At 44.8% G+C, this 13880-nt stretch overlaps 1 protein-coding gene across 3 annotated transcripts in view; it reads left to right on the forward strand.

Moving 5' to 3' along the window:
• The window catches only part of PLCB1 (phospholipase C beta 1), a 398108-nt gene extending 387720 nt beyond the window's left edge, over positions 1-10388 (forward strand). The window contains exon 32 of one of the 3 annotated variants that reach the window (XM_054197179.1): positions 7030-10388. In XM_054197179.1, coding sequence (XP_054053154.1) covers positions 7030-7260 — 231 coding nt within the window. In that variant the 3' untranslated portion in view covers positions 7261-10388. The remainder of the gene's footprint in view (positions 1-7029) is intronic. The other 2 variants (XM_054197181.1, XM_054197182.1) reach the window with 2 other exon arrangements.
• Positions 10389-13880: the final 3492 nt, after the last annotated feature.

Below are 13880 nucleotides of genomic sequence, written 5' to 3' on the forward strand. Positions count from 1 at the left end.
GTGCTGTTTTGGAAGCTAAATTGAGGTCGCTGACATTAAGCATATTTGTTGTCTGATGCAGTCGTAAAAGCCCCCAAATTCAAACTTATCTTTAGACACACGGGTCAAACGTTTGCAGGAAGAAAAGTCGCTCTTTGGACCTTCGGGAGATTGAGAGAAACGGGAGGAGTGAGAAAGGGGCCACAATGGCAGAGCAGGATTTCTGTTGTAATGTGCTTTCACTGGCCAGCGAGAAGATCGGTGTCGCTGCTGTTAAGAAAATAAACACCTCCAACGACACGGGAGAAGGAAAACGGGAGCTTTGCTAAACAGAAATATCCTGTAGAGGTTGCAGTCCCCCTTTTGTTACAAATCGTGTAGTAACCGGTTACTGCCTCTTGTCAAAATCCATTCTGCTGAAATTGCACAGAAGAAATGAATGCAGTTGAGCTTCTCATCAGTAAAACAAAAAGAACAGGTATTGGTTATGGGGAATTAAATATTACATTGCACGTGGGTAGTGCTGCGGTAATTATGGATACAAATCAGTATCACGCTTCAACTGGTGAATAAATACAATAATCAAATACCAAAAAAAGTCATTATTTTGCTATTTTGCTGCCCTTCCTTAAGGGGAGATGGCGCAACTTACAAATTTTTCACATTTGGACTCAGAACTCAAATATTGTTAAAATACCTGTGCAGCCTGCTCTGGGTGACCCTGCGCTGGCAGGGGGGTTGGACTAGATGATCTCCAGAGGTCCCCTCCAACCCTATGATTCTATGAAAATGTTTTTAAAAACTTGAGAATAAAGAGTTTGCTGTTGGAAACGTCAGACATCGTTGGAGGTACCAAACTGTTTAGTCCTCAGAGTGCATTTTTACCTGGATCGTTGAGCCAGGGTTTTTTGAGTATTTTTCATTCATAATTCAGTGCACCATTCAGAGCAAAAACGAGTGTGATCAGGGAAACAAAGTACTTAACGAATAGTGGAAAATGAGACAGATTTGAAAGGAGGGATAAAAGAAATGCAAAACCCAAAAAACTGGCCTTACAGAAAAATTGCAAGTGGACTAGAAAACCTGAGACCTAAAAAAGTTGATTTTGAGTCAGATCAAATTTTTGCAGTGGAAGAACTTAATCAAAACAAAGATGGCCATAATGAATGGTTTTGATTCAACAAAATTGCATTTTGGTGGGGTTTTTTTTCCTCAAAATGTGTAACCAGTTGTATTCCATACATAAATTTATCAAAACGTTTTTGCTTGAAGTTTAATTCTTGAGATGCTTTTTAAGTAGTGACCCTTCTGTTATTTTTGAGTGGAAAATATATTTTAAAAAAATACGTGAGCTGGAATGAATCCCAGTCTGTGTGGAAGTGGGTGGGTTTTGCATCAGATAACCACCTCTGGCACGGGATCTTCCATCAGGAGAATGGTGCTGACCAGGCCGTGACGGTCACACCGCTGCGCAGACCAAGCATGCAGCATCTCAAGCTGTATGGGGAAGGAAGAGAGGGGAAAATTGTTTGAAAAACACTTTCATCGCTAACTTCCGAAACACCACTTTTAAGGCACAACGGGAAGGAGCGGCAGTGTTTGCATTAACAGCTTCAAAGGTGTTGCTGTGGCAGGAAGGGAGATGGGCTGGACGTGGTTTCCCCCACAATTTCCCTTTCCCTTGGGCTGCCGGAGGGAGGGGGAGGAGGTCAGATGGAAGCGGCGCTGCCTGTCGGCCAGCTGTGCGTCCGCCTCGTGTCTTCAAGCCATGGAGCCTGGCTGCAGGGTACGTGCAGTAGACTTTCACCAGACTCTGGCAATAGCAGCAGCCCACAGAGGCATTCCCAAACTCGCCATGTGTGTGACAGGGTCACCTTTTAGTCTGCTGCTTGTTTTTAATGCGCACAGTAAGGTCTCTGCTTCTCACACCTGAGGTCCTAGACGCGGTTGCCACTTCTGTTTGTGCAGATACCTGCTTCCCACAGCTTGAGCTACTGCAAAACTTTTCTTAACTTTGCTCTACATCTGAAACTTGTGGCAGCTCGTTATTAGATTCTAGTATCTCATTAGCCCCGCTTGTTTGCTTATCCACAGTTATCTTAAAACAATCCTGAAATGCAAAAAAAGGATTCGGCAGCAGGAAAGAGGGAGGAGATGGATTTCAGGTAGCGAGAAGGGAGAGGAGTTCAGTATTTGAAGCTTAAACTTGGGGACAAGATAATATGAAACACCATAAATGTGGAATAATTAAGGATTAAGGGGTTCAACATATTTATTTTCTTTTTTAATTTTCTAATTTTTTTTAACCTAAACACTCTCTGTGAACTTCGGGCCTCCTGGTAACTTGTGTTGGCAGCACGTTGCGTTTTTCATGTGATCATTTTATTTTTGTTCTTGGTAGAAACAGAAGTTCATTAGATCACATTGCAAGTATGCAAAAGTCTACAGGGGCTTGATCGGGATAGCCTGAAACCACAGTTCCTGCTTCTGTAATTCTTTATTGATCACAGTTACTTTTTTTAATGCTCTGGTCACTATTTTAATGCTATGCTATGTTATTTTGGTAGTTTTAATAATAACAGCTAGGTACAAATGTTATAAATACTTTTAATAATACCACCCGTTGCCTTTTCTGAGTGCATTTTCCTTGCTTTAAGCTGAATGACCATATTCGCTTTCCCCTCCCACATTCCAAGGAAGGGTTGCTGAGGCCTTTCCCTGAAGGATGACCCTTTTTGGAAAGGGGTTGTAGCCCCGGCTGCCGATTGAGCCCTTTGAATTGAGAGGGAATGAGAGTCCATCAGCTGGGCAGCTGGCTGGCCGCCAGGAGCCCTGCTCACTACGGCACAGGCTTACTCACGGAAAGCCCCGCTCGTTTTCCATCCCCAAGGCCCCGGGGCTGCATTGGTTGTAGTCGAGGGTCAAAGGATTGGGTGGTGGGCAAGCCCAAGCCCCTGCTCAGTCACCCGTGCTGCCTGCCGGCTGGCCGAAGTCCGAGGGGTGCCTCAGGCACGGCTTCCCTGTGGAAACCCTTGTGGGGCAGAGCTAACAGAGGCAGGACAGTCGCAAACAAAGCCCCACCGTATCTGCTGTTACTTTGAGCAGGACAGCTTGGTGACCTGGTGATCCGCAGCCCATTCCAAGCCTGTGCTGGTGTATGTCTAGTTTGATAAGCGATCACATAAATGGAGTGGGGGAGAGCCCTTTCAAACCGGCAGCAGCTGAGGATGGCACCTCCTGAGCTTTGATCCCTACTTAAGCATCATTTCTCTCCTTCTGTCACTTGGAGATATAATACCAGTACAGCCCGATACCAATGTGAGTATCAGCTGATGTTTTTAGCTAGCACTCTTGTGTAAAAAATAAAGGGAAGCGTATATTCAAGAGTTAGAGCTTCTGACCACAGCTGTCAAGAGCGACTAATGCATTCATCTCCTGTCCCCAAGGACCCCGCTGCAAACACATAATGATGGCTCCAAGTTTTAAAGTATTAACCCATTGCCTGTAAATAAAGTACACAGGAGTGTGATTTACCTGAACAAGAAATAATGTTTCCAACCCTTGTGGGATACTAAAGCCGCATGGAGGTGACATCAATAAGTCATTCTTGTTGGGGGTTAAAGAAAGGACAAAGGATCTATAAGAGGGCAGATAGTGAGATAACGGAAGAAGGTTGTTATGTGTTAATGGGAACAGTGGTCTAGATAATGATCTGCCCGTCTAATCATCATTCTCATTTTCTCCCCCTTGTCTGGCTTCAAAAACCTAAAAGCAAGTGTAGGTCACCTTGTTTAGTAGGTAGAGAGCAGAGAAGTCGGGGTAGACGGACTTGTGATGGGAAGCAACCCAAGGGGACAGCAACCTGGCAGGTGAGGCCACGCAGGGCCGGAGACTGGTGGGGCGCTGGTTGTGCAGAGAGGTGTTTACTTACGCACACGCACACCGACACGGCACTTTGTCGTGCCATCAGCAAATCAAATAAAAGACAGACATGACAACTGCTACTAATGGGAGGGCAGCTTTCCATTAGTGAATGCGCTGTAATGTCCCTGTAAAGCCACAGAATGTGGTTATCGTTGTCTAATAGAAGGATACTGAGGCTTTTTTTTTTTAAAAGCAGCCAACTTGTTTCTTTAACCTTGACCCACAGCTGTTTGCCGTTGTTGTGCCTGTGGCCGGTGGTTTAAGGAGAAGTGCAGCCAATGCACCGTGAGGCTGTCGCGGGTTTGCCAGCCCCGGGCGCGCTGAGGAAGACTTCAGCGAGGGGTGAGGCCTGCAGTGGGATGGCTGCGCTGCGCCCAGCCTCACCCGTTGTGCTCTCGTTGCAGCTGGAGTCTCGTGTGATAGCGCGAGGGTCAGGGAATGGGCTCTGAGGTGCTCAGCTGAAGCTGAGCGAGGGAAAGGACCGACACTGTCTTTGAAATCAAAGAGAAAACCTAAATTTTAGACACTGTTGCAGTTTTAGTCAACCCTCCCTGTCTACTGTCTGCTCCTTCTCAACTAACTTCAACCTTCTCGTGATTAGATACCTGCATAGACTGTCTCTGGAGACACTGAAGAGAGAGAGGCAGCTCCAGATTCATGTCTTTTCTATTAAATGCTTGACTTAAGGGGGGATTATCCACTGGAGGCGCGTTAGGAGCTGAGTATTAGACACAACTGCTATCTAACAACATGCTTATGGTTGCACAGGGTTCAGATAGCGTTCAGTTTCTGAGGGATTTCCAATATTTCTATTGCTCTTAAACCTAATTAAGCAAATCAAGGTTCTGAAGGTAGTTGAGAGCCAGGAGACTTTCTCTGACTTTTGGTTTTACATACCTCCTTTTATACCTGAGGTGCCCAAAATTTACAAACTCAGTAATTCCATGTATGACAATGAGATGGGGAAATGCAGCAGCCCATCTCTGGCCCAGACACTCCTGCGTAAAGGAATTCGTGCCCTCTTATAAGGGTTTGTCTTTCAATAAAGTGGAGCCTTTCCCACGATTCCTGGACTTATGAAAAATATTGTACACAGAGCTGCCTGTCCCTGCACCACGGCGGTAGACCTTTTGCCTAGAACGTAATCTTTGGATTTGCAATATGACCGAGGTGAGCGCCGTGCTGCCATCACTCTGAAGCAGAGACCAGCGGAGAGGTAGCCTCTCGGTGGTTGAGAAGCTCGTTGGGCAGCAGGCGCAGAGGCCTGGGGCTGCAGGGATGTGAGGGATGATCAGCATCATCCATGGGTTTTTCCTGCCAACCACGCACCAGCGCAGTTCCTCTGATCGTACGTGTACTCTTGGAGGCGTTATCAAAATGGAGACATAAGGGGGATCCCTTCAAAAATTTCTATCTAGACATAAAGTCAGAAAACAAAGTTCAGGAAAAAAAGGAAGGTACTGCCTGACAAAGGGGTGTTATGGTAGTGATTGTCTAACAGTTGATACAAACCTACATTTTAGAGTCGGGGTGTATTTAATGCCAATCATTTGTGCCTCAGACTCGCTGTTTGTCAGCACTGTCACGCCAGGGCGGGAAACTGAGGCCAGAGCAGCAGGAAAATTGTCAGAAATAAGGCAGGAAAGAGCTTTAGCAGGAGAACTGCAAGGAAAAAGCCAGATCGTAGATCCTGAGGAAGAAAAGCTGCAGAATTTGTCTAATTAAGGAATGTAGAACTAGACCAGGTGAGCTAAGGACATTGATTTGCACATCAGGAGAAAGGAGAAGAGGCCTCACAAAAATAAAATCAGAGATGCAGGATGAAAACCAGGACAGAAGCACGGGGAATGGGATTGGAAGGGCTCAGAGGGAGGGATAGTGGTAAAGTCACACGCTGTGGACCGACCAAGGATTTTAAGAGTAGTATAGGTCCTAATGTTCCAGGGAAAATTTGTATTAACCTGTTGAGAGCCGTCGCAATGGGGTGAAGGAGACTTGAAACTAGACAGGATAGACTCAAGCACAGAGCTGAAGGTTCAGAATTCATAGCACCTTTATGCATCCGGGAAAAAATATAGCTCAAAATCCAATTGCCTGAGAAACTGTTGTGAAACTGCTGCAGCTACAGTTAGCAGAACCTGACTGACTCCCTCTTTTAAGAAGGTGGGTGGTTGGATGGATGGATGGATGGATGGATGGATGGATGGATGGATGGACGGACGGACGGACGAACGGACGAACGAACAGAGCGGGTTTGGCTTTGGAACTCACCCCTTCTGCTTCCTGCCGTGCTCATGTTGGTCATGATGAAAAAATTGGCTTTGTCTTCAGTCGAAACCTCCATACACGATTATGTTTTTTTAAATAATGGATCGTGCAGATCCTAACATGGGCGCTAAAAACAAAGGCTATACAAATAAATACTGGGAAAGGGCCCACAGCTTCCTGAAGACTGATAGCCAGATTTCTTTCTGCATGCTTTTTGCATCCTGTTGATGATATGACACTTTTTCCCCAGTAATGTCCAAGACACATACTGCATTAATCAGATAATGTAACTTTCCATGATCTAGCCCTAAGAAATGTAATTTAACTTTTTTTCCCTCCCTCTTTGATTCCCTTTGACAACTGACTTTTTCCTAATGGTTTCTCCAACCCAAGAAATCTGGCAAAAGTTACTATATTGTTCTCAGAGCAATGTTTGCGGTGCGATTAATGTGTGATTAGCTACCTGAAGCTTAATTAAGGCCTGGCTTTTTCAAAGGCTCGTCTGTGATCCATACTGCGCTTGAGTTGGGTGTTGTGAAAGCCAGTGGGAGTATGGACACCAGTACAGTTAAATCCATGTATATTTTAAGGATTTGGGTACCCAAGGATGGTACCCAAACCCGGCCTTACGCACAAATGGCCGCACGTTCCTTCAGCTTTGCCATGACTGCATGGAAATCGATAGGCGTGCTGGATGTGTGGCGCTAATACGGAAAAGGAAGGAATATATTCTGGGATCATGCAAAAATGCATTATTAATTCCCCCCTCCCCACCCCCGCCTCGTGTGGTGTGTTCCCCATACTGTAGCACTGGTCACATCAGATACACCTGAAGACAGCTTGTCTCTTTTGTTGTAGTTGCAGGTGGAACTTGATCAGGAATATCAAGACAAATTCAAAAGACTGCCTTTGGAAATTCTGGAGTTCGTACAGGAAGCCATGAAAGGGAAAATCAGTGAAGATGGAGACCACAGTTCTGCCCCCTCTTCCCTGGCATCTGACAGTGGAAAATCAAATCATAAACCTCTGCAAAGTGAAGAGGAATTGGAAGAAGAGAATCCGGAAAAAGTATTTGATACTACTTTTTAACTGCCCAAGCAACAATCAGCGCGCCAGGGCGCACCGCTCCCCAGCTGCCCGTCTCCGCTCTCCCGACGCGAGCTGCCGCTGCCACGCTTCGGGAGGCAGGAGGAATCTGCATTCGAGTGCACATTTCCCAAAAGGAACATTTTATAAAAAGTATTGTGCAAAGGTCTTCATTCTCATTCTTCATCTTATTATTATTCTGAAGCTTAGTGCAGCTGTAATGGGAAAATTAATGTTAACCATCCTCTCCTCTTTTTCTTTTTTTTCTTTTTTTTTTTTTTGGCCAATTTACAATGGGTAATTTTCTGGCCATGTTCACTGTTAAGAATGTTTAATGAAGACCAGTGTATTGTACAGAGACAAGTGTGTGCGGATTTCCTTTTGAAGGGCCAGTGCAAAGTGCTCCAAACTAATACAGATCCTAGAGAATATTATAGCAGTACTTAATCTTATTTGTTTCCCTCTTTATAACTGCACCTTGACAGCTGTACCGTCATTTTACATTTGCACTGAAACATTTAATCCTTTTTAGCTTTGCAAGCACTGGTGGCTTGCTGTCTTGATATTCTGTTTATCACACGGAAAGAAATATATTTGCTGCTGAAAATTCTTGGAACTGTGGGGACAAGAGGCAAACCCAGAGAAGAACTCTGCCTGGAGACTGTCGGTGTCTGTGTACCTCTGTGTTTGTTACACTGCGTGAGTGCATATATGTTTGTATATAGATATATATATATAGCTATATGTGCACACACATCCGTCCATATACACACACGGCAGGTTTCTGTTTGAAGTCGGCGTGGTCTCTTGGCCAAGTGAAACGTTTCAGGGATACGTGAATAGAGAGAATCTTTATGAAAGCGAACAGCTGGGTTATACTGCTATTAAATAGTCATTGAATCATAAAATTCTTTTTGTGGTGTTAGTGTTGTAAATCACAGTAGGTTTAGAATATAAATTTGATATATATTTTGCAGACTCAAAAGTATTGATTTTAAGTATCATATTTTAAGCTTACTGAATTTGATAGGATTATAAAATGTTTAGGACTACAGTATTTGAAATTTAACAGAATCTTCCATTATTTTTAAGACTGAGGCTCAGTTTTACTAAGGTCTGAAATTGAAAAGCAAAATATAAAAACCTGATCACTGTTATTTAAAAACGTATATTAACCTGTTTAACTGACTTCTTAAAATAAGAACAATCAAAAGTTAATGTACTGTACGATACGCATGAGAGAAGTAACAGCACGTTTTGAGAAATTTATATCAGACGACAGAGAGACGTTGTGAAAGTCAGGATCTTTGAAGAGGTAAAGAAATGCTATTCCCTGGATTCCCACTCTAACAGAGACAGGAAGGATGAAACCTTACAGAGGGATTCTGGTCTGCGCCCCAGCCAGGGCGTAGCGCTAAAGGCCTTTCCCTGGGCCGGGTGGTGAAGAGGCGTCTTAGGGCGAAGGGTGAACTCGCTCCAAAGACGGCGATCAGCGTCGAGAGGCTCGATCCTGCAAACTCGCAGACCTGCCTTTTCCTGCGCAGCAGCGGGCTCAGCGCAACTCTTCTGGGGAAGAACCATCACGTACGCTTTTGCAAGATCGGGGCCTTACTTTGTATTAAAAAAGCAATCGGAGAAAGCAGTCCATCGCATAGGGAGGCATTTTAATACATCGTAACACTTAAGTTACTTTACTTCTGTTCCCTCAGGATTTTAGTACTTTAAAGTAACTTATTTTATTTAAATTGAAGCAATAAAATACAAATCAAGCTTAAGTTTTCAGTTAACTAATGGTGTGTATATATATATAAGTTCAAATCTTGGAAAACAAACAGTATTTTGATGTTTCTTTTTTAAACTTAAAGCAGAAAGACAGAAAAATTGCACATTGTTTGGAGGTCATATTTTGGATTAAACTATTCTGGTTGATGATGATGAAATTAGTGAATGTGAAATTCAAAAATCTGACTTTCATCTTAATGCTAGGAAAGGTGAATCCTCTGTTAATCCTTGTTTTGCACTTTGAAATCAATCACTCATGAAGAACGTAGAGAGTCAACGTGTAATGCTGCATTTTATAAAGTAAAAAGGACATATTGTCTAAACTATTTAAATAAAACCAAACCTGATAGCAGTGTTCACAATAAAACTGAAGGCTCTTGCATTATAGAAGCCGTTGTGCAGCGCAGGCTCTTTGGTGAAATCTTAGCTCCTCTGAATTTCAGCGCTACGTTCCCCTGGACTTCAGCGGAGCCAGGACTTCACCACAGCCTTCCAAGCAACTTGGGCAAATACCAATTAACCTTTTATTTATATTTAAAAATAAAGGAATATACCAGTTGGATTAAAGATACTATCAGCTGTAGTCATTTTACAGTATGTTTGTAATTGATCATTTCCTGTACTCACATTTTTTTATATCTGTACAGTGCCACTTTCTGCAGGTGTAAGGTAGCGTGTAATACTGTACATCTTGCATCGTTCAAACTATTTCAGTGAAAACAGGTATCATTTAATATTGATATTACTTGAACTAGAGTAAGATAATGAAAAAAGGGTCTTTATGATGTGCAAGTCTTGTGCCTTTTATGTATTTGCCTTGTTCCGTGTTGAATGTGTGGAAATGCTGTATCGTGGACTTTCTGCTGTATAGAATAGAGCTGTCTATATTAAACTAGGTCGTGCACTTCAGATATCTTTACACTACTGAAAATAGCTTGGTTTTGGCAGTATAAACAGAATTTTAAAAATTCTAATGAAGGCCAGACATTTTAGATTTAACATGTTCATAATTATGTTAATTAATGCTCATGTATTAGCTAAACATTCACTGAGAGATAACTAAAGGGACATCATTGCTTGCCTTTCTTTGAAATCAGTGTTGCTCTTGTACATTGTATTAATAGTGTCCGTGATTGATTAGTCCTTGATGATTTGCTTTCAAAGTAGGATGAAATATCTCAGTTAACATGTATATATTTTTCGGTTCCTCGATCTATGGTTGTTTCAGAGGCATAATTCACATTTTTGTAAAAATTCTATGCAATTTTGTGGCATGATGTTTCTTCCACTTGTAATTTTATGTGCTTACGTTACAGATCCAAAGGACAAATAAAAATTTCTTAACACAAGACGGTTGTTTGCTCTGTTCCTTGACTCAAAAGCCTCACTCGACTCAGGAGACCTTACTGACCTCCAAACCCTTACCCCGTCCCCTTTGCTCCTGGGAAGTCACCGAAGGTTCCCCGAAGGTTCTTGTGTTCCCAATGAAGAGAACAAGAAATTGCACGTGCCTGGGCATTCCCCGCCCCTCCCAGCAAAGTGTGCGTTTGCTGGTGCTCTCAAACAAGGGGAAACCCAAAAAGTGCAGGGCAGCCGATGAGCTGGTAAGAAGATTTATTGGTTTACAGGACAGGCTTTTGTAGGACAGGAATTGCATGATTTTCAGCCATACCTGTAAACTGCCTCGACAAATTGCAGCGGCCTTACTTCTCTTCCCGCGCTCCAGCTGTTTCACTCGCCATCTACGCAGTTATGTATGTGCTGTGAAATGTGCCTTTGCTGGGGGCTTCCACTGAGAGCATTGGAAAATAAATCGATTCCTCTGGCTTTTGACTTTCCTTACCCTGTTTAATTTACAATGTAAAAAATTATCTCGGGGAGAAGAGATAAGCAGGTATATTAATCCAGTGTTCTGAGGGATATACCTATTAAAATAAATAGTCTCCGAGGCAGCTAGAGTCAAACTGCTCGCTAGGAGGGGTGCGGGGAAACGGGGTCTGACGAGGGGGATGGACATGGCAGAGGGTAAAAGCAGGCAACGAAGGGAGGGACAGAGCTGAGAGCTGTGAGTTTGATGGCGGAAGACAGAGTAAGGCAGGCGGGGGGAAGCAGATGGGACCGCGGGGTGGGGAGGCAGTGCGGTGGCAAGAATTTCAGGAGGACGAGGGGGAGATGGTGGTGGCAAGCACAGAGGGAAAAGCCAGGAGGCCATGGGAAGGATCGGGAAACAGCCCTCGGCTCCCGCGGGGCTCAGCAAGGCAGAATTCTCACAGCCGGCCGAGCAGGCGACCTCGGCGTTTGTTGTGCTTGGGCCACGGGAGACTGACTTGGCTGCTGAGGAGAGAGAGCGACAGGCTGGGATGCGTGGAAGAGCTGTTTGGAGGCCGACCAAGGGGAAGATGGTGTCGCAGAGGCCAGGCAGTGGGACCAGAGCTGCTATGCGAGGCAAGCCCGTTGGGTTGCTGAAGCTTCAAGAGGATTCTGCAAATGCTCCTGGTGATGACCAGGAGAAAAACAGTCCCACCACAGCAGCAGAAGTCTGCTACTGACGGCTAGGGACAGTGACCAAAGACTTCATTTTGGGCTCAAAGGGAATGCTTTGATAGCTAGTGCCAATGCCAGGTTCCACCACGAGTAACTGATCCTCACCTTCATGAGCCTTACATCATTTCCTTCACAGCGATGCAGCTTCCAGGAGAGGACTAGAGGGTGCTCGGATCCAACGGAGATGTTGGGCTGGGCGTTGGGGAACGTAGCTGAGCAGGGCAGGAAGGGTTTGGAGCGGGTGAGCAGGCTGAAGGGCTGTACAACCGGGCCTCCTAACACCTGGGCACACACTTGAACCTTAGGAAGTAATTTCAAGGTAAGCAGCTGTAACTTTGAACGACAGGAATGGGGGTTTAACCCCCACGGACTGTATGATACCCTTGGCTGTCAGGAGAGCCCTGAGTGCGGGAGCTGCACAAGTCAAATCTGCCAGCCCTGGCTGAAGCAGCCAAGCTCCTAAAAGCACTGAGTTTCAGCTGCAAAAATTCAGGTCAGCATTTCTTATTGACACGTTGGCTTTAACCACTGCCTTTAGCTTGTTTGGGCGCTCATTCAAAGACCTCTTGCTTGCTCCAGTACCTGTATAGGGCGTACAAGAACCTAACTCTAAATCTCACTTCTGACCTCAGGCATCAAGGAGGCAGGTAGTTTCTGGCTATGGTAGCGTTACCTAATGTGAAAACGGCTAACTCCTCTCCTGGATTTAGCCCGGATCATGCAGAGAAGACACCTGAATGCCAAGTGAGACCGCAGTGGGAACAGTTAATGCTGACCTCCCTTCCCAGCTCTGCCCAGACACAGAGCTTCCCTAAATACGCACAGCAGGATTTGCTTGGCCATCATCAGACGTAGTTCCTCCTCAGAGTGATGGCCCTGCCCTTACTCTTCTCTTCTCTAAGGGCTCAGCAGGAGAAGGAGGAGTCCCTGTGCAGTGACGGAAGAGCTGCTTAGCAAAAGGGGCCAGTGCAGGAAATCAAAGCCACATGCCAAAAGCAGCAGGCGATGGTCACTAGTGAAGTACGCCAACTGCAGAAACATGGTCTAGGTCCTCTATAGAGACGCTATCTGCTAGTGTGCTCTGGCAGGACAGTCGGCAGGAGGAAAGGCTTGGGGCTTGTGCTGCTTCCCACAACGTAGGTCCCTTTCACTTCTAAGCGGGTAGGTTTAGAGGTTCAGTTCTGAGGTTCCTCGGGATCAGTATCATGGGGGGTAGCGTGATAGAAAGGAGGATCTGAGAGAAAAAAAACCAACCTGAAGAAATGAAAAATACAAGTGTTCAGCTTACAGTGAGTCAAGAATAAAAAATTGGAGGTAACACATTGACTATTGTATAACTGATACAATTTTAAAGAGCTGGGGTTTGTTTAATGGTGGGCTGCAAAACATAGTAAAGGGTACTAATCATCTTGAATGAATCCCAACCCAAGCAGGTAGAAGGGCTTTAAGTAGCACTGGAGGAGCCAAGCTCTAATTAGGAACAAATTGAAGGCAACCTGACGAATGTGAAGAGAAGAAATTTAAACCCTGCTGCTGTATCAATGGAGGAAGGCTGGCTAATGAGCAGGAGAGCCTGGCAGCTTCCATCACTGAGAACTGTAATGTAATTAGTGTTACTGAGCTGCAATGGGATAATTGGCCTGTTCAAGTAAGTGATTATAGCCTGCATAATGGGGATCAAATCATTTAAAAAGAAAAAAAGGGGAGGGAAATCAAACTTTGGTCTGTTCTTGGGTAAGATTAAGTTCAGTTGGTAAATGTCAGTGCATCGCTCTCACCTGCCGAGGGCAGGTGACTTGTCTCCAGCTGGGAAAGAGGTTACAGGTGTGAAATGTTCTGTCCAGGTTTTGTACCAGCATTTTCAGGAAGGCACGGGGAAAAGCCAGTGCTGTGGATTCCCTGGGCTATAGACAGCTAAAAGTTGGGCTTCACAGGAATGCCACCAGAGACTGGTGGGAAGGCACAACACGAGCTGACAGACGCAAGCCAGAAGCAAGTGTGTTAGAGACAGAACACAATCTATCTTCTTTATTTTATTCCTTTCTGCATAAGCACACAGGGGATGAATAATTGTTAAGTACTGACAGAAAAAGTGGATGATGCAGTGCATAGGATGGTGCCACATCGTGTTCCTTGCACCATGCATTCTGTGTGGGTGCAGCAGAGAGGAATGCGATGGACAAGCCAGACCAGATGATCTCACAGTGTCTCCTGGCCTTAAGGTCCATGAATCTTATCACAATGTTCCTCTCTTGGAGGTTTTTTCCCCCCGCCCCGACCCAGGAGGACACTTTCAA

This window comes from Rissa tridactyla, chromosome 3 (genome assembly GCF_028500815.1).
Source record: "Rissa tridactyla isolate bRisTri1 chromosome 3, bRisTri1.patW.cur.20221130, whole genome shotgun sequence".
Taxonomy (NCBI): Eukaryota; Metazoa; Chordata; class Aves; order Charadriiformes; family Laridae; genus Rissa; species Rissa tridactyla.